Genomic DNA, 23762 nt, shown 5'->3' with positions numbered 1-23762 from the left:
TAAAAACTTTGTAAATACAAGTTTAATTGCTTCTTGTAGTAATATATGAATGATATCTGAATAAAGCTGGTGAGTGAAATCATTAATCTCTGCTTTTACATTAACTTCTTAACAGCATATATTGCTTTAGAAATAATTTACCATAACACTGATTTCTTTCTGTCTAGAATTCAGCCAACAAACTTCACAAAGAATTTAAAAACTACTTGATCACAGTTAGAGGTAAGGATGTCTAATTTTATGTTTTATCATTTTGTATTTCTTTGTTTTTATACTGCAGAAAAATGATTAATGTAGAGCAAAAAGGCTTAAAATTATTTTTTTCATAAAATATTCTTTATATGAAAAGGAAGTTATGAAGATCTTACAGAGGTAATTTTAAGAAACCTGTGGTAACAAAGCTTCGGCACCGAACAGATACTGCTGAGTTTTACTTTTGTTTTTTTAAAGAAAACTGGTAATGCTACATTAGTCCAAAGTTTAAATTAATTAATTTTGTTTTCTGTTAAAAATATGTTTAATTTCAGAATCACGAAAGATTGCATGGATAGACAGGAAAACCACGAGTTAAATCGGAAAGTCTGCTATAAAATTTATATAATTTCCTTTGCTTAATTATGGTAAAATAAAGTTGAAATTAAATTGAGCATTGTTTCTTTTAACAACTGCATTTTTCTACTTATTAGATTGTAAAAGTTGCTTGATTATTTATATATATTTGAATGAATCTCTGCAATGTTTTTTTCTCATCCTTATTAATGACAAAATATTTACAAAATTCCACAGTATACTTGAATTCTTCATTCTCAAATACATATTTTCAAATTTTTGGTTTATTAAATGTTGAAGTACACATTTGCTAAGTTTTGTTATGCTTTGTTTTCGTAACTGTTGGACTGAAATATAAATTTTGTCCAGTATGTAGCAGAAATGTGAAATGAATTAATGCATAGTATTTTTAAAATTCACTGTTTAAATTCCAAATATATATATAAGTAATAGCATATGATTTGGAATATGTCATGTAACTTTTCAAGATTATTCCATACCAAAATATTGTAGTATATGAACTCTAAGACTTATATTGTAGGTTAGACAGTATCAAGTTAAAATATGTGTTGTACAGACTAACTGTTATGCTGCAGTTGAAAACTCAACTCATTGAAATTCCCAGCATGGTGTAAAACTTACCAGCATGACTTATTCAAAATACCAACATGGTGTAAAACTTATTAGTATGACTTGTTTTAAAATACCAACATGGTGTAAAACTTACTAGTACAACTCATTTAAATTACCAACATGGTGTAAAACTTAACAGTATGACTCATTAAAAATACCAACATGGTGTAAAACTTACCAGTATGACTCATTTAAAAATACCAACATGGTGTAAAACTTACCAGTATGACTCATTTAAAAATACTAACAAAGTGTAAAACTTACCAGTTGTCTTTGAACAGAATAGATGAATGTTTACTAACAATTGGTAATATTTTATCTTCTACATGATAAGGTAGGGCCAAGTGAAAAGAAGTTAAAAATGTAACCCTCAAATTACTGACTTGTTTACATACTGTTTATTACCAGCAGGGTCTGCACATTGTGTTGCATTGAGTAATTTTATATTTCTGTTTATCATGACATTCAGTTTAAAGAGTTTTCAAAACATTGGACAAAATCTGTTATATTTCATGTAAAATACATAGACCCTAGTAATAATTAGTAAAATTAATTGTAATATTGATGGTGTTTTCATGTAATTCGTATGTTATTAGGGACCAAGAAATTCCTGAGTCCATAAGCAGTTTAATGCATTTGTAGTTTAGAAAGATTTGTTGTTAATCTGATTGGACCTCATATAGATCCCCTTGGTATTTGCAGAGTTAAAGTGAATTTTGAATGACTGGTTCCGTGTCTAGACACCTTCAGTATGTGTAAAGAACTGATACTGTGTATAATAGTGTTTTTACTTCAGTTTGTTTACTTTTTTGCTTGGCATCATGTTAAATGCAGAGTTAGTCTCACAGAAAATGTACTATTATTACTGTATGATCAGTACAGACAAACAAGACAGCAGGTTTTAATCTAGTGTTTAATATCTCTATTTCATAACTTTTAATTATAGACTGTCTTCACAAATATGACATATTGCTGGGTATTTTTCTGGTGTTGGTTTCATGAGTTAGCTCTTATTAATTAAGAGTAACATATTTACTGATTGTAATTTGAAAATTTCTCCAACAAAGGTGTCAAACAGTGATAACTGGTTTAGGAAATTCACAGTTGCTGAGCTGAAGATCAAAAGGTCTGAATTGTCCTGAATGCCACTGAAAATACTGCACTGTAACTTTTAACCTCTTTACTTGGTTCACTACTGACTTATTGTTATATATTCTTTCTCTGCTTTCACTGGCAGGTTCTTAGAATTGTTGAAAATAGGGTGGTAATATTTATAGTAGATATGAGATGTGAACTTCTAAGCTTGAAATCAATATTTCAGTACTGATATTTGTAACAAAATATAACTTCCCCAAAATTTTCCAACTGAACTGTCATAAAAAGGACCAGGCATGTCTGGCCTACTAACCTTAAATGAATAAGAAGGCTTGATTTTCTTAACCATAGAATATACACTTTTCAAAACAGTTTAGATTTAAAGAAAAACCAGTTATGTTTTTTTTTTTACAGCCTCTGTTTTTACCTGTGAAACATTGGAATAATTTGTGGTACCTTGCATATATGCATATAGATGCATATAACAGTGCTTATCATGAATAAAAAACCCTTGATATTCTGAAACAAATCAGCTGGAGCTTTCCAATCAACCTCAAAGTAAATAAAACTAAATGTGGTTTCTCTTGTAGATTCTGTTTCACCTGTGGATACTGGGAATAATTTGTGGAAATCAAGGAACTTTCCCTCTATCCATACATTTTTCCTGGCATGAATAAAAATTCATTTAACAACATCAGTGAATTTGTAAGAAAGTTATTTATTTGTAATTGCATTTCTTTTTTGCTGTTGTCAATCGTAGTGTATTTATTCATCATGTTGCAGTTAGATGCTGTAAAAGTGTCCACAGTGAAGCAGTAGCCAATCGGGTGTCTCTTTTTTCATCCATTCTTGGGACACATCATTTTTTCTTTTCCTGCTTTGTAGAAATTTTGTGAACATTTCATAATGTTGAATTATGTATTCTCCATAACAATTATTTTATGATGTTGGGTCTTTCTGGTGACAAATAGTGAGTGAAATTTATTCTTGGGCAATGGAATATAAATATTCACTATTACACACCAAACCTCTACGTGGTAGGTTTTTCTTTTTGTTACAGTTTGTGATTTGTGTTTGTCTTTTCAATTTATCAGAAGCATATCTTGAAAGATTTCCCAGTAGAAGCTCTCTCCATTCTGGGAATATTGTACGGTAACTATACAACAGAATACTGAGTGCCCTGCTGCAACATTATGGGTTGTTGTCATCTGAAAATTGATTGTGTTCTGTAGAAAGCTGTTCCATGCCTTCATTACAAACACACTTAATTTTGGCTGTAAGCGACCTACCTACAATTATTTTGAAAAGCTTTATCATAAAACCCTCACTCTTTTTCAGACTATTGCTTATATCTGATACTTCAACTCTTTTGATAAACTTGGTGAGTAATTTATTTGTTTTTCCTAACAAGTTTAAATTTTGTCTTTACATTAAGAACTATGCACATCATCGTGAACAGTGACTTAAAAGCTTCCATAGTCATGCAGCTATATATCAGTATAACACGGTAAGTTGAAAGTTCCTGTAATCATTTATCATCAGTTTACCTTTCTGTTGAATTGTAAAGTGCTTTTGTTGGATGGGCAGAACATTTATATCCCACAGTAAACATTCGAAACATTGTCTTTATAAGCCTGTCTTAATGCATTTGGTATAGATGTGATACTGTATTTACTTTGTTAAAAGCAAGGAGAAAACTACGATATGGGTAAGTAATAAAAGGTAAACAACACCTTACTTTAAACTTTTGTCTTTCTATACACATGTATACACGTGTGCACATTAATATAGTTTTTCTCTTCATGAATTAATAAATGCACCATACATACCTGCCTACACGTATTTTATATTTAGTGCTAAGATTGTTTAATGTGAAAACTAAATTATGAGATAATTACAAGTGGGAAAATGTTTTAACAAACTGAATACAACAGTAAGTGAAAGATACCCATGAAATATAAATTTATACATTGACTTTCTGTTCCCTTTTGTGTTAAATGTGCTTTATTAAGACATGAATGATGATTCTTCTTTATCATTAGGCCTCAGGGACCTTTGATCTCATTTATTGATTACAAATTTCTAGTCTTTTAACATATAATATTACTAAGTGACATGCTGTGGAATCTCTGACTGAGATGACTAAAATTAGGTTTATCTGCCCATTGTGTGTCTGTTCTCACTGATTTGTTTGTTATTTTGTTAAATACTTGCTATTCAAAGTGCCTTTAGTTTATAATGGCAGTTTTAAACTCATTGTTTAGATTGGGAAATATTCTCATGTTAACAAAAAATGAAACAATTCACAGTTTAATTTCATTATATTAAAGTTGGTGTGAAAATTGTATCTTTAGCAATGAAGGATATTAAAAGTTTTTATTCATGTCGACTGGGTACGTACAACTGCGTGGTATGTCACTGTTTTTCACAATGATTCACAGGTAAAAGTAGAAGCCGTGATAGAGGTCACGATTGATATTCTTTAATTTAAAGTTGATTTGAAAGTTCTAGCTGTTGCAGTTAAGAATATCGAACCATTTTTAGTCATACTTGATAGGTATACATGTAAAAGTAAAGTTCTTTCATTTTCACAGTTGTTCCCAGAATTCACAGGTAAAACAGCCTATGAATGAATTCAGAATTGTTCTTTAAGTTAAAACTAGTTTGAAACTATAACTGCTGTAGCAGAGAATATCTAGAGTTTCTTACTAATGTCAGACTAAGTAGTTTATGTGTAAAGAAAAAGTACCTTGATTTTAATAAATGATTAATAGAATTCACAGGTAATTTTGAGACTGTGAAATAATTTACGGTTGGTTCTTTTTACATGATAGTTGGCTTGAAAAGTCTAAGGGATTGGTTGTAAATATCACACTTCAACTGAGCTGACTTTATCATTGGTCAACTCAGTTAGGTAAAGGTTGTTGCTAATATTGGTTTTGGATGTAGTGTCTAGAGATTTTTTATTATACACACCCATACGTAGTTTAAAGTCACACTACAGTTGTGTGTGCGCACGCCTGTGTGCACACGTGTAGTGTAGAGAATTATAAACTTAAATGCGCTCCATTTTATTGAACTGTACGTATATTAACCGTAACTTTTGTAATTCTTAAATCCTGCCTTAACTACTGATGTTTATAAACTGATTACTAGCATAGTTGTCAAGTTTGTCTCAGTGTCCTAGAATATCATGAACCATGTGCTTAAACGTACATATTTAATTGGGCATTATAAGCACATCAAAATCTTACTTTGCTTCATTCACAGACTTAAACTAGGCTTCTGTTTAGCATTAACAGAATGTGTGCAGGATCACTCTATTGGACTGACCCTATATTACAGAAGAAATGTTGGCTGTAATTTTGTATTTACTACTTGTGTCTACATGAAATGTTAGAAACTTTCAGTAAAATGTACAAATCTGTTGTCTAAAAGCACAAACAAATGTGTTACAAATGTACTTTCAGTTGTGTCTGAGAGTTGATGTCAGTCCCAGTTGAACTCTGATCAGTTGTAGTGCAAATTTAAGTTCCTGTGAAGAATAAAAATGCACTTGCTTGCACGTTGAATTTATACAACTTCTAGAACCTCTGAAATGCATATTTGTTGTTTTTCTTTGGTATTCCTGCATATTATGTATACAGTTTTCTCCATCACTAACTGTCACTAAATCGGCAATTTAGAGTAAAATTGATAGTTGACAACTGACATTAAATACCATGTTGAATGGCACTCTATAAAAGTTTATGACAGAGCACTTTGACCTCTGCCTGGGTTAAAATAGATAGCTTTGCAAATGTTTTGATAATGACATATTACTTCAATTAATGTAACTATGAACTAGTGGAAAATGTATCCTCCACTCTAAAGAGAACCATTAGATTGAACATATATGTTATAGTTTGGTATTTTAAATGTGTGAATTGTAAAATTAATGTCATTAATATATTGGTTTTCTGCTTGGCCTGTATGTTTTTATGTGATATACATATAACCTGTTGATCAGCAACACAAATATCAAGTAAAAATCTGATGGACACACTGAGTGAAATGTATGAACAGGAATGGATAGGACATGAACAAGTGCCAGTACAGGCTCAGGTAATGAATTTTCTTTTTTACTCTATCTCTGAGTTTGTAAGTGTGAATTGAACAGAAATTGTTGATTTTGTTTTTTTCTTAGTAATTCACATGTTCTGCTGTTTTGAACTTATGAGGAATGAGGGGTTTGAACTTTTAATTTAGATATAGTGCATTAGGTTAGCCATCATTGGAAAATCAGTATTCAATAACAATTAGAAATATCTGCCACTAAGGACCAGCTTAAAATATGCCACACTTTAGATTTTGTACTTAAACTGGCATGACGGTGCTCATGTGTTTTGTGATTATTTATTTTCTTCAAACATTCACTTTGGAAACTGTGAATTTGTATTATAAGAAAACTCACATTTAACATTTTATTAAAAAGGACCAGTACTTTTAAACTGTGTAAGTTAATAATGACGTTCAGAAAATAAGTTAGACAGTTATTGAATCCTGTTGTATAATTCAAGAAATAAGTTATTGAATTTTATCTTCTCTAAAAAATAAAATAGTTTAACTGGGGAAGAAAATTCTCTGTGTTGTTCCTTTCCTGAACAGAAAGTGAATGCTATTAAACTCTATTTTAATTTAATTAATAAGTTTATATTACATTTTAATTAAAAGTGCTCTAAATTAAAAACGTTAAGTTTCTGGTTAACAGGTTTATAAATCTGTGAAGTAGTAATGGTATTTTAAATCATATGTTCTTTTCTTTCCTTGTTTGGGGCCTGGCATGGCCATGTGGTTAGATTGCTCAATTGCAAGCCACTAGTCATGAGATTGGGTTCTTTCAACAAACATGGTCACTTTTTAATTCTTGAGGATGCTATAATGAGATAGTCAATTCCACTATTCATTGGTCAGGAGTACCACCGTGTATTTAGATTGCTCAACTTGCAATCTGTCAGTTGTGAGATTGGGTTCTGTTAACAAATATATATACACTCTCTTTAATTCTTGAGGATGCTATAATGAGATAACCAATTCCACTATTCATTGGTCAAGAGTAGCCCATGTGGTAGGGGTAATGTTGACAAGCTGCCTTCTTTCTAGTCTGTTATTTCAAAATTAGGAATGTCTAGCCTTTTAGCAACTCTTATTAAGTTAAACAGGTAAAGTGTTGTTTTGTTTTGTAATTCTCAAACACAGTAAGGCATTTTACGAAAACAACAAACAAAGTTTTTGATTTCTAACCCTAGCCCCTCCTGATAGGAAATAAAAAATTTAAACTAGTGCTCATGATGTTGAAACTAAAAATTAACTGAGCAAATGAATTATGTCAATAAAACAATACTTCTGTTCAGCTCATGCATTATACATTATATTAATAATTAATCATTTTTTTTAGAAAAAATTTTCACTCCTTGTGTATATTCAGTAAGCATTATTCAAATAAGATATTGCAGAGCTGTGTTAAATATGTATGTTAAAAACATGTAAAGATTTTGCTTATTAACTGTTAAATATCATAACATGCTAATAGAACCAACACTTGTATCTTTTAAGTGACTTAAGTTGTACTGTGATTGATGTAGTGAGAGCAGTCAGGTTCAGAGGTCATTTGAGTTGTAACTTGCTGTGCATCTCGAGGTTTTCAAACTTTTAAAGCACTTCATTGGCACCTGTGGATTTACAGTGCCAGGAAATGGGTTTCAATATCTGTGGTAGGAAGGGCAAGAACAGTCTAATGCATTGCTTTGTGTTTAACTTTAAAGAAATATACTTTTGAAAAAAAAATATTTTGTTTATGGAGCTTTATTTATTTTAGAAATTAGAAAGTTTGATGGAAGATTTTTGCCATAAATTGAATGATCAGGTGACACTACCACTTGCAGCGTACATGAACCAGTTTCCAGATGTTCGGGTAAGCTAACACAAAAGTGTAATAATGAAGTTTAATGTCACTGTAAATACATTTTTCTCCATACCATACTTAGCATTAAAAAGTTGGGTTTTTTTTCTCTATGCCTTATGAGGAGAACAGTAGTAGTAAGCTGCTATAAATTCTTTGAAGTTCTGGTGTTGAACTTTAATTAGTGACTACTGTATACAGGTTATTTTATAACTATTTATTTTAAAATATCATTCAGTATGTTATATGTTCATTCCTCTCAAGATCTGTAAAAACAATTGTGTCTTGAAGTACATTACTACGCACTGACTTTCAAAGTAAATATTGAGTTCATTTTGTTTTCTAATGCTTACTGTTTATTCATGTTTTTATAATCAAAAGTGCTCATTTGTTCAGACTGTGACTGCAGCAAAATATCTCCAGTGTAATGTATTGTATTGAATTTATTCAATATTGGTAGAGATTAGTGCCTCTATTGGCCCATCATAAAAAGTAATTACACAGTATCAAATGGAAACTTTGTTGCAATTTATAGAATTTTTCATACTTTAAAGTTAAACTCGCAGGGTTATGATAATTGTTTGAATCATGTTGCCTGACTTACAATGGAAATGGATGAAATCAGTTGTTAAAAGTCAAGTTAATCATGCCAGACTCCAGGAATGAATTATCAAAAAATATTTTGTCAGAGATATTTTCTGTTAAACTTCCATAAAATAAATGTTATTTTTTCTGCTTTGTACAGGCAAAAATTGCAAAGAGAGGACGAAAAATGGTTGATTACGATAGTGCTAGGCATAATTTAGAAACTCTTTTAAACGCTAACAAGAAGAGAGATGAAGTCAAAATTACAAAGGTGAGACTTAAATTAAGGTTTTATTTATTCTAAAATGTTGCATACAGTATCTTAAAATGTCACCACATCATTACATTCCACATCCAATCATGCTCTGCATGATAACCATGTATCTTGACATAGGTGCCATTGTAAAGGCTCTTTTGTAAAGCTCTCGCATCCAATGCAGTTTCTCTTTGGATGTTTTCCGTAAACTGTCTAATGTTTGAGGACACAGTGTTTTCCCAGTGCATTTTTATAATAATCTCACCATACAGAAGCAACTCATGACTTGTGTCTCTTTTCCAGACAAAGATCATTCTTGATTATGTTGTTTACTGTTACCTGGGGAATGGTGACAGTTTTTGCCATTAAGTTAAAGAGAAAAACTGCACGTAAGGCATATGCTTTAACTTTTCTTAATGATCAGATTTTGAACTCCAACCAAATAACTTTAATATGATCTTACCTTCTCTCACACAAAGCTATCTTAATGTTCATCTGCCCTCTAAGGATTGCTAAAACATTTTTTACAACCAACAAACCAGTTTATATACCCCATCAATTTTACATAATTTCTGAACTTAAACATATCATGTGACTACTCTCCACCAATAATATTGTGTTACCTGTACTGGTGAGTTTCCTATTCAGTTTCCACTTTCTTGATTGGCACAGCATTGTTTAGACGTGTCTTTTCACATGTAACTACCGTTTATAAGCATGTTTACTTTTCATATCAATTTTTTCAACAGTTTTATTTTACTGTGTTTGCAATCACTTGTTTCAACAATTTTTTCTTGCATTTATTTCCTGTTACCAAATTGAACGAGATAATAATAGGAATTTGTGATCAATCTATTGACTGCAGAGTTTACAATTATGTTAAGGTGTGTACCTCCCCTGCAAATAAAGCCAAGCCCAATTCACAGGAAGCTCAATTCATATTTTTGGTTGGTAATTTCTTCTTTTCAATGTGGAAGAGTGTTTGAAAAAGAATACAATCACTGAATAGATCCCATGTGTCTTTACATTTTTTCTTCTATTGATGACTAGCTTCTGCTTGCTTCCTCTCATCTACAGTCCAGAGACCACATTCCTCTGCTCCTACAGGATTTAGAATGGGTGGAATTTCTGTTGACAGTGGGGAAATCTATTCTTACACCTCTCATTACCCCATCTGTTGGGCTTTTTTTTTCTTTCCAACTTCGGTTGGTCCCAGCCTTCTTCTCTGTGACTTTTGGTTTGGAGTGACCAGTTCATATATTTCTTATAGCTTAAGATGTACTATCTCTTTGGAGGTGTGGGCTGCCTTGGAAGCTCTCATTCTCAAGAGTTGGACTGATATGAATTCCCTTTGTTTAACACTTCTTGATCAGTGGAACTTCTCCTCAGATCCCTGACTTTCTGATTGGACAAAGTCCAGATCATGATCTGGAGTGTTGTTTACTCTGCATTGTCTGGATTTTCATTTGTTCCCATACTTATCTTTAGAAGGTAGGGGCTCATAATTTGACTCCCAGGAGATTTCTAGTCTATGGTTAATTAAGAAGTCTTCTTTCCATATTACCTTTTTTAAGCCTTTAGTCATTCATCAAGCTTTGTCCTACTTCCTACTCATATGGGTGGTGCCTTTTTTCTGGCTCTCTAAATATGGTGGTTGATTGTTTATTTGCTCCAAACAAGATCCTCCTCATGGAGTGGTCTCTCATTCCATAGATGTCACTACTCTGTCTTCACACATGGCTTTTGTCAGGTCCATTGTCTCAACCCAGGGACTGACTTTGTGTTTATCCTTTTCTAATCCATTAGACCCTCTTCCAGGTCCATTTATCATGGATGATAGTGTACTTTCCAACTTTGGACTCTTCTTTGTAATTTCTATCCTTCCCACTCCTCATCTCTCTTTCTATTCTTCACCTGGTTGTTGGATAAAACTTTGTCCACTTCATTCATGTTTAGCCCTGTTGACTTCCTTCTATTTGTCTAGGTTTTATCTGGTTTTGTTTTTTCCCTCTTTTTTTCTGTTCGTTGAATTGCCTAGTGAGATTTCAGTGTGGTCTTTTATGGCCTTTTTCATTCTCCATTTAAACCATTGTCTTCACATTCCATCTAACTTATTTCCCTCAAAACCTGTTTCCTTTTCCTTGCTTGCTTGTGGTCATCGTCAATTGCATATTTATACCATTAATGTAACCCACATCCTTTGTCATTCCTCCTATATCATTGTCAGTCCCAACTAGTCCTTCATCCCTAAGGCCTTCATTGCCAGTTTAGTTTGTTTGGTTTTACCACTCGTTTTCCGCCTTTACTCTCATTCCAATCTTGAATGGCTTCTTTGTACAATTTGCAACTTAAGGTGATATGTAACATATGTTGCTTCTTTTGGGACTCACCTTCCTAACCATTTACTCCCTGGAACCCTTCCATTTCCATGATCTGTCCCCTGTTATGCTTAGTTGTTAAGTTGATGAACTCATTAGGCTGATGTATTTGGGCTTATCCATGGAAAGTTGCCATCTTCACAACTTTTCTTCTCATCAGGTTCATCACATCATTATGTCCTTGGTTACACAACTTCAGTTTCTTTTGTAAGAGATTGTTCAGGCCATAATGTGGACTACTCTCAGTATCTTTGTCTTTCATTATCTGCATGACTTGGCTCTATCTCACCACACTTTATCTGTGTTTTTATTTCAGAAACCTTAGATCTAACTGCTGATAAAAGGATCCTACTCTGTACTGGTGTTGCATGGTCGAGTATACACCTCTTTTCTCATTAATTCCAATTTCAGAAAGTTTTTTCATTGCTTCCACAGATGAGTTTAGAAGACTTTGTCTACATTTTAATACTGGCAACAGGGCATTTCTGCTCTGTTCCTACAGTTGGGTGATTGTTCCATGCCCTCCTTGTAATTCTGGATACAGTTACAGATTTACTTTGTTCTTACAGTTCAGTTGAAGCAACAACATGACCTCATAATGTCAGATTCAGTTTGTTATACTTCTTGTTTCTGCAGTAGTTTTGGGAGTTTGTTTGGGTATGACAGAAAACTCATTTCCTCTTTGTAATTTTAGCTGCTTGACGTATGATACACTGTTTCATTGTTGGGTATGTATAATATGGACCATGGAGTTATTAGTTATATATATAACATAGTCCACATGCCTTAACCTCAATATTATTACAATTTTTTTTTTTTCTTCCTCAACCTCCTAATGCTGAGGACAAGCTATGGAACCTTGTCTGTCTGGTTGAGGCTGTGAATGTACAAAGCTTTTTCCATTTCTATGTCACTACAGCTTGCACCTATCAAACAACATTTTGCTCGTGCAATTAACTTCCTTTTCTGCTCCTTTTGTGCACCCACAACAGCCCCTTCACTTTTGCAGTGTAGGATTTTAGCTTTGTGTGAGAGAGAGAGTTTTGTATTAAAAGTTAATATTTTTTCATGTGTGAAAGTTTATCTCCAGTAGGTTCTTAGCTCTACTGACACACCTTCCACCCCATTGCTCCTGTTTTCAGTTTGGATTGAGTGGGAATAGCAGAGAGAACTAACTGCACTAATGTAGGTGATGCAATAATACTGGAGGAGAGTAGTCTTATAACTAGTACGTGTTCATAACACAATAATACTGGAGGAGAGTAGTCTTATAACTAATACGTGTTCATAACGCAATAATACTGGAGGAGAGTAGTCTTATTACTAGTACGTGTTCATAACACAATAATACTGGAGGAGAGTAGTCTTATAACTAGTACGTGTTCATAACACAATAATACTGGAGGAGAGTAGTCTTATAACTAGTGCGTGTTCATAACACAATAATACTGGAGGAGAGTAGTCTTATAACTAGTACGTGTTCATAACACAATAATACTGGAGGAGAGTAGTCTTATAACTAGTACGTATTCATAACACAATAATACTGGAGGAGAGTAGTCTTATAACTAGTACGTGTTCATAACACAATAATACTGGAAGAGAGTAGTCTTATAACTAGTACGTATTCATAACACAATAATACTGGAGGAGAGTAGTCTTATAACTAGTACGTGTTCATAACACAATAATACTGGAGGAGAGTAGTCTTATAACTAGTACGTGTTCATAACACAATAATACTGGAGGAGAGTAGTCTTATAACTAGTACGTCTTCATAACACAATAATACTGGAAGAGAGTAGTCTTATAACTAGTACGTGTTCATAACACAATAATACTGGAAGAGAGTAGTCTTATAACTAGTACGTATTCATAACACAATAATACTGGAGGAGAGTAGTCTTATAACTAGTACGTATTCATAACACAATAATACTGGAGGAGAGTAGTCTTATAACTAGTACGTGTTCATAACACAATAATACTGGAGGAGAGTAGTCTTATAACTAGTACGTATTCATAACACAATAATACTGGAGGAGAGTAGTCTTATAACTAGTACGTGTTCATAACACAATAATACTGGAAGAGAGTAGTCTTATAACTAATAACACGTATTCATAACACAATAATACTGGAGGAGAGTAGTCTTATAACTAATACGTGTTCATAACACAATAATACTGGAGGAGAGTAGTCTTATAACTAGTACGTATTCATAACACAATAATACTGGAGGAGAGTAGTCTTATAACTAGTACGTGTTCATAACACAATAATACTGGAAGAGAGTAGTCTTATAACTAGTACGTGTTCATAACACAATAATACTGGAGGAGAGTAGTCTTATAACTAGTAATGCAATAATACTTATTCATAACACAATAATACTGGAGGAGAGTAGTCTTATAACTAGTACGTATTCATAACACAATAATACTGGAGGAGAGTAGTCTTATAACTAGTAATGCGTGTTCATAACACAATAATACTGGAAGAGAGTAGTCTTATAACTAGTCTTATAACTAATGCGTATTCATAACACAATAATACTGGAGGAGAGTAGTCTTATAACTAGTGCGCATTCATAACACAATAATACTGGAGGAGAGTAGTCTTATAACTAGTAATGCATTCATAACACAATAATACTGGAGGAGAGTAGTCTTATAACTAGTAATGCGTGTTCATAACACAATAATACTGGAAGAGAGTAGTCTTATAACTAGTACGTATTCATAACACAATAATACTGGAGGAGAGTAGTCTTATAACTAGTACGTGTTCATAACACAATAATACTGGAAGAGAGTAGTCTTATAACTAGTAATGTATTCATAACACAATAATACTGGAGGAGAGTAGTCTTATAACTAGTAATGCGTGTTCATAACACAATAATACTGGAGGAGAGTAGTCTTATAACTAGTAATGCGTGTTCATAACACAATAATACTGGAGGAGAGTAGTCTTATAACTGGAGTAGTATGCATTCATAACACAATAATACTGGAGGAGAGTAGTCTTATAACTAGTAATGCGTGTTCATAACACAATAATACTGGAAGAGAGTAGTCTTATAACTAGTACGTATTCATAACACAATAATACTGGAGGAGAGTAGTCTTATAACTAGTACGTGTTCATAACACAATAATACTGGAAGAGAGTAGTCTTATAACTAGTAATGCATTCATAACACAATAATACTGGAGGAGAGTAGTCTTATAACTAGTAATGCGTGTTCATAACACAATAATACTGGAAGAGAGTAGTCTTATAACTAGTACGTGTTCATAACACAATAATACTGGAAGAGAGTAGTCTTATAACTAGTACGTATTCATAACACAATAATACTGGAGGAGAGTAGTCTTATAACTAGTATGTGTTCATAACACAATAATACTGGAGGAGAGTAGTCTTATAACTAGTACGTGTTCATAACACAATAATACTGGAGGAGAGTAGTCTTATAACTAGTACGTGTTCATAACACAATAATACTGGAGGAGAGTAGTCTTATAACTAGTACGTGTTCATAACACAATAATACTGGAGGAGAGTAGTCTTATAACTAGTACGTGTTCATAACACAATAATACTGGAAGAGAGTAGTCTTATAACTAGTACGTGTTCATAACACAATAATACTGGAAGAGAGTAGTCTTATAACTAGTACATGCGTGTTCATAACACAATAATACTGGAGGAGAGTAGTCTTATAACTAGTACGTGTTCATAACACAATAATACTGGAGGAGAGTAGTCTTATAACTAATAATACTGGAGGAGAGTAGTCTTATAACTAGTATTCATAACACAATAATACTGGAGGAGAGTAGTCTTATAACTAGTAACACAATAATACGTATTCATAACACAATAATACTGGAGGAGAGTAGTCTTATAACTAGTGCGTGTTCATAACACAATAATACTGGAAGAGAGTAGTCTTATAACTAGTAACGTGTTCATAACACAATAATACTGGAGGAGAGTAGTCTTATAACTAGTAGTGCGTGTTCATAACACAATAATACTGGAAGAGAGTAGTCTTATAACTAGTAGTGCGTGTTCATAACACAATAATACTGGAGGAGAGTAGTCTTATAACTAGTCTTATAATAGTGCGTGTTCATAACACAATAATACTGGAAGAGAGTAGTCTTATAACTAGTAATGCGTGTTCATAACACAATAATACTGGAAGAGAGTAGTCTTATAACTAGTAATGCGTGTTCATAACACAATAATACTGGAGGAGAGTAGTCTTATAACTAGTGCGTGTTCATAACACAATAATACTGGAGGAGAGTAGTCTTATAACTAGTAATAATACTGGAGAGAGTATTCATAACACACAATAATACTGGAGGAGAGTAGTCTTATAACTAGTACGTGTTCATAACACAATAATACTGGAGGAGAGTAGTCTTATAACTAGTGCGTGTTCATAACACAATAATACTGGAGGAGAGTAGTCTTATAACTAGTGAGTGTTCATAACACAGTAATACTGGAGGAGAGTAGTCTTATCTTATAATACTGGAGGAGAGTAGTCTTATAACTAGTGAGTGTTCATAACACAATAATACTGGAGGAGAGTAGTCTTATAACTAGTGCGTGTTCATAACACAATAATACTGGAGGAGAGTAGTCTTATAACTAGTACGTGTTCATAACACAATAATACTGGAGGAGAGTAGTCTTATAACTAGTATGTGTTCATAACACAATAATACTGGAGGAGAGTAGTCTTATAACTAGTACGTGTTCATAACACAATAATACTGGAGGAGAGTAGTCTTATAACTAGTACGTATTCATAACACAATAATACTGGAGGAGAGTAGTCTTATGACTAGTACGTGTTCATAACACAATAATACTGGAGGAGAGTAGTTTTATAACTAGTACGTGTTCATAACACAATAATACTGGAGGAGAGTAGTCTTATAACTAGTACGTATTCATAACACAATAATACTGGAGGAGAGTAGTCTTATAACTAGTACGTGTTCATAACACAATAATACTGGAAGAGAGTAGTCTTATAACTAGTACGTGTTCATAACACAATAATACTGGAGGAGAGTAGTCTTATAACTAGTACATGCGTGTTCATAACACAATAATACTGGAAGAGAGTAGTCTTATAACTAGTACGTATTCATAACACAATAATACTGGAGGAGAGTAGTTTTATAACTAGTACGTGTTCATAACACAATAATACTGGAGGAGAGTAGTCTTATAACTAGTAAGTGTTCATAACACAATAATACTGGAGGAGAGTAGTCTTATAACTAGTATGTGTTCATAACACAATAATACTGGAGGAGAGTAGTCTTATAACTAGTGAGTGTTCATAACACAGTAATACTGGAGGAGAGTAGTCTTATAACTAGTGTTATAACTACTCTTCCAGTGTTCATAACACGTGTTCATAATACTGGAGGAGAGTAGTCTTATAACTGGAGGAGAGTAGTCTTATAACTAGAACGCATTCATAAATGGCATGAAATTGATGAAATATACACACTAATGCACTAATCTCCAAAATGTTTTTTACCAATTCTTAGAGGGTGGACAAACATCAAGATAGCTTTGTGTGAGGAGTCAAAGTCCAATTGGAAATATATTTGCAATGGAAAACAAATGTTGACTTTCATAATATGCTTGGAACAGAATTCACACCCTCAAGTTGATTCATAAAGCCATTAACAAATCTTTCAGCGTGTGTTATAAAAGTCAAACATCAGGCAAACTTTATTTTAAACAGTCAGCTTCTATGTGTTTGCACATGATCAGTAAGAGATGAAATAAATGAAAGTTTGATAGTGACTGTACCCTCTAACTGCATATCATTTACAATGTTGTAGAAGCTGGACCTTTTTTATTTTTTTTAAAGATTCTTAGCAAAGGTAGAAAAATACAGTTTTTGAACAAAACAAGTTTTAACCTTAGAATTATTTGGCAGTCTTATAACAGAAAGGTAAGAGCACATTAATGCTATAACTGTGTTAAATATGAATGAAATTTGAACCTTGAAATTCTAATGAAATGTTACTCAATTGGGAATATGGTTTTCTTTGTATCGAGATGTCATTGATATTTTTACAAAGCTTTCACAATAGCCTGTTTTAACAACATTTTTTTTAATAGCTAATGCTTTAAAATTTACCTGACCTAAATCAGAAGCTATGCAGAGAAGAAAGTACAGTGTGGTAATTACCTCTGCAGTTATCAAAACAAGTTAAGACAGATTGTTTGAAAATGTTTGTCATCGTAAAACATTCTTCTTCTGAAATAATTAATTTAATTTCTGTTTGTGTTAATACATAAATAAGAGCATTGAACATATCTGTTTAAACATTGTTACTAGTTCTTGTGGTATATTTCATTACTTTTTCTCTTGTTCAGTGCCGTAGATGAGATAACTCGTCCAAGCCGATCGGTAACACAATGCCATAGACGAGTTAATGTTTCATGCTTTATACATATTTCTTCATTTTATGTACTACTATAAGTTTGGCTTAGAGAAAAAATAGTATATGTTGCTTATTTCCTTTGTTTTAAAAATTACTCAATTTTGCTGAAAAAAAAAACCGGCATAGGAGCTGCCGTAGCAGCTGAAATACTTGGCAGTCAACAGGTTAAAAAAATCAGCACCAAACTACTGTGAGGTAAGTTACGAGTGCTTACTCTAATATTGTGTTAGTCACATTGACTTAAAGCTTAGCACATTCAGCTTTGTCAGAGTCACTTTCGTAGAATGGATTTTGTCGTAATAATATATGCATGTATAGAAGACTTAAATATTCTGCAGGTTTTCTTAAATATGAAAAAAAAAAATTTCAGGCAAAAGAACAGTTAGACGAATCAAAATCGTTGTATGAATCTCTCAACAAGGAACTTCAGGAAGAGCTTCCAGCCTTGTATGACAGGTGAGTTATGTTCTCATTTCTATAAATTGTACTTATTTAGCTCACAAATGATAAGTTGTTTTCTATTTATAGTTTACCAGTTTCATTAACTTTCAATAAAAGCTAATTCATTGACAGTGAAGGCTGAATTTCAAGGTAAAATAAGAGACGTCTGTTTAATGGATGATGTACTTTATGTGTGGTACTTGGATTTCCTTTCTGAATTTATGAACCTGCTCTACTACAATGACATTTGATATTAAGTGCTTCAAGGTTTTTTTGTATATACTTTCTAATACTCATTTACTAGAATGTATATTTTAGTTCCAGGAGAACTCCTACAATACTGTACTGTATTGCTTTTAAAATTGTGATTTCACTTTTAAAATGAAATACCCACATGTGTTTCATCACAGTATGTACATCGAGACTGAATTTACTGACAAAATCAAAAGTTCAGCATACAAATATCAGACTTACAACTTTGCAGTCTTGAAAATATTTATTTTCACATAATGTTAAGGTACCCTGGTGGGTAAGTGGTAAGATGATGGACTTGTAATGATAAAATCTTAGGTTGAATTCCCAATAGTGGACGAAGCACAGATAGCCCACTGTTTAACTTCACACCAAAAATCCTACGTTAAGAATCCCTAGTAGATCAGCAGTAAGTTTAGACTCAAAGTGCTAAAATCTGGGGTTTGATTCCTGTGGTTTAAAAGAGTGTATATACAAGTGTATATATTGTTTTCACTATATTTTGACAAAAGATACATTAGTAAAAATTAAAATTTTGACATAATTAAGAACTTCTCACATATTTATTACCTCAAGCATTGATACTCAAGACAATTCTCTGTACCTATCACATTTGTTTACCATAGATGAGGAAACAGGTGAAGATTTTGAATGTTTTCCAATATTTCAGTAATGGAATGCTTGTTAGACAAAAAAAGAAGTTTTTTTATAATGAATGCAAGAAAAATTTGCAAGTAGAATGGATTGCTATTAATGCTTTTTTGCTTTAAGAAAGATGTAAGAATATCTTTTAAAGAGTAGATTGTCAATTGGACAACAACCATTTAACTTGAGAGTGGCTCAAATTGTTCTATTATTATTATAATTACATTCTCATACACTAATTTATAGGATGTGAATTAAGTGTTTTATCCCTGAAACTGTTGCAGTCGCATCCCGTTTTTGGTGTCAAATCTACAGACTTACTTTTCTACGGAAGCGGCTTTTCATACTGAAAATGCCAAAGTGTTCGTCAACTTAAGTAAGTTAATGGGAGAACTTGCAGAAGAAAACCAGAAGGGTGGCTATTCGTCCCGTCAGTCTAAGCTGAAAGCTTCTGTTTCAGAGTCAGTAAATAAAATATCTTGTGATTGTTCCGTAAACTTGGTTGATATTTATTTATATTCAAGTGCAATTATTATAAACAACATCATCGTTACTCTAATTGATCAGGGTTGGTTAATAAATTGACGAAGATAATTTTCTGGCTCTAATTTAATAATAACAAACTTTGTTAATTTATGTGCCATGAGTACTTCTAAAATGAAAGTTCTGTCTACTACTGCATTCAGACGTTTTGGAAAGTTATTTGTCTTTATGCTGTAATTAGTTGCATAGGTATTCATTCACATTAAAATTCTTTAATTTGCTTGTTTCCAGTACACCTTTTGCCCTTTGAATGAAAAATGTGTTTATTTTTGTAATGTATGTTCCCCACATTATACCATTAGATTGTTGTTGTTTGGAAAAAACAGTCTTTGTCTTGGTGAACAGCCATGTCTGTATAATAACATAAAGTAAAATGTATCTCTTCAACAAAGTGTATTTATTCAACACTGTATTTATGGAAATAATAAATAGGAAAGACTGTACATTTTACTGGTTCATTGAAATGTAATATTGATATATTGATATTAACACTTTTATTGATAAGGAGAGAACAATGTTTTGACCTTCCTAGGTCATCTTCAGGTTAAGAGAGAGAGAGAGTTTGAAAGTGACTGTTGCCAGACACATGCACTAGGTATGGGATTGTAGAGGGCATTGCAAACTCTTTCTTAACCTGGAGATGACCTAGGAAGGTCGGAACGTTCTTCTCTGCTTATCAATAAAAGTGTTAATACCCATACCAGCCGTTCTGAGATACATTTTTATTTCAAGTGGGTTTCTTGTCATCAAGATGGTGGTTAGGTCTTTAATGTTACTGAAAGTCATTGAAACTTGAACTCAGTTTTCCTTGACTTAATAAATGATTAAACTAATAAACTTAATCAGTGCTTGAATTTTATTACAAACATGGTGTAAATGTTTGTACAGTAAGGAAAGTAGAAGGAAAGAAGATAATGTTTATAATTCAGGTTAAAGATTTATTAAATAATCATTGTAGTTGTTGTAGCAGAGTTAAAATGTTTATGTAGTTTTACTGCAGTCAGTGGTGGTGGCCTAGTATATTAAAAAGGCTTGAATGGTTTTTTGTGGTTTCAAAATCTATATCTGTGATTGCCATTAAATTCAATACTTTTTGTGTGTGTGTGAGAAAGAATCAAATGTGAAGAGCTCAAAGGGTATGGTAATACATTTCTTTAACCAGTTCTTATGTTTCATGAACATGTTTCATGATAATTCTTTATATATATCTTAAATAATGTAAATCAATTTTAATATGAGCATTTTTAAATGTTACTATTTTAAAAAAATGTATAATCTATTAAAATATTTTATAAGGTGATTTCTCTGCAGTAGCAATGTCGTATTTTAGAAACTATTAGCTTGTTCATTAAAATGAATTCCTTTTTATAAAGCTAGTAAAATATTTCTTATAGGGGCTTATCACACACAAGAGTTTGAGCACTTAGAGAGCATTAACTTAAAAAGTTTCATATACAACTAAAACTTTCAGTCATCAGTTGCTTAAAATTCTTTAAGTTGGCTTTCAAACCAGGTAATATGCCTGGTGCTGCATTTGAAAACTGTAAGTATGTATATTGAGAATGACATTTTTTTTCTGGAAGCTCGACTAGCTTTGAGCACAGCAATCACGAAACAAGCACGAGCGAAAGAAATAACCATGCTGTCACCAATGGAGGAACTGAAGAGCCAGTTACTTCAACTAAGTCTGGTAAGATTGATTTAGGGTTTGCTTCAGGAATATAGTCCTTTGTGATCTCTGTTACAGGTCAGTCAATTTAATTTTTCTATCTTTTCTGGTGTTTCTTTTATTTTTACCCCTTCTTGTTCAGTTTTACCCAATGTTTGTCTGTGTGAATGCATGTTTTCAGAATTTTTTCTTCTAGTATATGATTCTGAAAAGTCACTGTTATAAGAGATAGGAGAACGTACTGTATTGTGACAATTCTTCTTGTATTTATAGCTACCTTACAGATTACCTGAAATATTGTATTTTCCAATTAGTTATGCCAAAATTTCTCAAAACTGTTTTTTTTTTAAATGCCTTGATACAAATCTGTTTCATAATTAATTATTATTATTATTGAGATAAAATTGTTCTTCTTTTAATTTTTTATTATTTTATTTTCCAAAGACGTTAAGTAATAAACTGGTACTGTTTTGGTTGTAAAAGATGGTGATTATCACATTTCATTCCTTCAGAATTAAATGGTTCCGTGAATGAAGAAGTAGGATATCATCTAACCTCTCCTTCAGTAGACTCGAGTAAAAAACCGGTAAACCAGATACCATCAGATACTGAGAAAGAACTTAAAGCAGAAGATACTCAAACAGAGGTTTCTAGATACATTTTATATTGTTAAAATCACAATAGTAGTTAAGTATCTTTTAGATTTCAAAGTTTGCAGAATTTCTAAATGTGAGTGGAAGGAAGATTCAGAAAAGGTTTTCTCTAGTGTTAAAGACCACTCCCCCCCACAAGAAAAACAAAAACACAGTGAGGTATATTGTAAGATATTTCTCATCGAGTAGTAGTTTAACCTACTAGGAACTTCTGAACAAGTATTTTGTAAGTAGCTAATTAGAGAATTGATACCTTATTTGACCATTACATAAACTATTGCATAATTAAATGGTTTGGCTTTTATATTTTTATGTTTGTATTCAGAATTGTTTCTTAAAGTGCTTTTCTTGAATTTCTTATTGGTAGAACCACATTGAGGATGAGAAACTGAAGACTTCAAACTATAATGATGTGGAAATTCCACATGGAGCAAGTACAACCAATCTCCCACCAGGGGTTTATTACAGAGTTGGTTTTTTGTTTTGTTTTTTGTATCGCTCCGTAGATAGAATAAGGAACAATTCTGAAACTGGTATTTTGAGTTACGTAATTTATTTAAATCTGTAAATTACTTGTGACGTGGTTCATGAATTAGAACTTTGTTTATAATAATATTTTAATTGTTTAACTCCCCAATAGCACATCAACAAGACTGAAGGCTTATAACACAAACTGTTTCAATACCTAGGGTGGGCAAAACACAGATAGAAATCTATCTCAGAACAACTGGTATGGGTATAAACACTTTTATTGATAAGGAGAGAACAACATTTCTTGACCTGAAGATGACCTAGGAAGGTCGAAATGTTGTTCTGAGATAGATTTTCATTTCAAGTGGGTTTCTTATCATCAAGGAAAACTCAGTCCATTCTATAGTTTTGTTCTTAATAATTTTAGCCTGATTTAATAATATTCTACCGTTAGTTAGGATTTAGAGGATGACTTAAGCAACATAAAGGGAATGATTAGAAATTGACCTTAACATATAAATAAATGATGAACATTTAGATAAATCACAGTCAAGATACTAAAAACTGAAAAGTGGTGATAGATTTTAATGAATGATTATACCTCCATCAAAATAAAGCAGCACACTCAGTAATAAGTAGATTCACAGACTGCAAAGATTTACAATCTTAATATCTCTGATGATGACAGGGGCGTATTTTGTGTGTTGTAAGGTTTATCTAGTTTTAATTTCAAATAATTAAAATATGAATTTAACGAAAAGTAGAAAAGGTAAACTTTCAGTTCTGTGTTACCATAATGTAATTCTGAGGACCTTGGTCAACCATCTGTTCTGTTCACCCATGATACTGACTATATGTTCAATAAATATTTGATAGCTGTATTTAGACACAATGCCACAAGATATTTTACTGTTGTAAAGTGTGTTTTTTAGATCACTTCTTTCAAGTGGAATCTTTGGTCTTATTGACTAAGAAATATCTGTGCCTAAACCACGTGCATAGAGATCTTTTATTGCCAGCTAAGAAGGCATAAATTTTCATAAAATAGTGACTGTTTTCTCACCATAATAATGGTTTAACCTTCAAACTTTATTATGTGAATATTTGAAAATTTATAGGAAAAAAACACACATCTGTGTGTAAATGTGCATTAG

The 23762-nt window shown here is 32.3% G+C and overlaps 1 protein-coding gene across 2 annotated transcripts in view; it reads left to right on the top strand.

The window, feature by feature from the left end:
• LOC143231865 (myc box-dependent-interacting protein 1-like) overlaps nucleotides 1-23762 on the top strand; it is a 54264-nt gene that overhangs the window by 25940 nt on the left and 4562 nt on the right. Inside the window, exons 1-10 of one of the 2 annotated variants that reach the window (XM_076466608.1) lie at nucleotides 168-222; nucleotides 3713-3784; nucleotides 6287-6381; nucleotides 8135-8230; nucleotides 8964-9074; nucleotides 18305-18390; nucleotides 19557-19733; nucleotides 21399-21505; nucleotides 21997-22130; nucleotides 22505-22606. In XM_076466608.1, the coding sequence (XP_076322723.1) occupies nucleotides 6313-6381; nucleotides 8135-8230; nucleotides 8964-9074; nucleotides 18305-18390; nucleotides 19557-19733; nucleotides 21399-21505; nucleotides 21997-22130; nucleotides 22505-22606 (882 nt within the window). In that variant the 5' untranslated portion in view covers nucleotides 168-222; nucleotides 3713-3784; nucleotides 6287-6312. Of the gene's footprint in view, nucleotides 1-167; nucleotides 223-3712; nucleotides 3785-6286; nucleotides 6382-8134; nucleotides 8231-8963; nucleotides 9075-18304; nucleotides 18391-19556; nucleotides 19734-21398; nucleotides 21506-21996; nucleotides 22131-22504; nucleotides 22607-23762 lie in introns of those variants that run through there. The other variant, XM_076466607.1, reaches the window with a different exon arrangement.

This window comes from Tachypleus tridentatus, chromosome 11 (genome assembly GCF_004210375.1).
Source record: "Tachypleus tridentatus isolate NWPU-2018 chromosome 11, ASM421037v1, whole genome shotgun sequence".
Lineage (NCBI taxonomy): Eukaryota > Metazoa > Arthropoda > Merostomata > Xiphosura > Limulidae > Tachypleus > Tachypleus tridentatus.
Note: the sequence above shows the minus strand (reverse complement) of the source record. Positions and strands in the feature narration are given on the sequence as shown.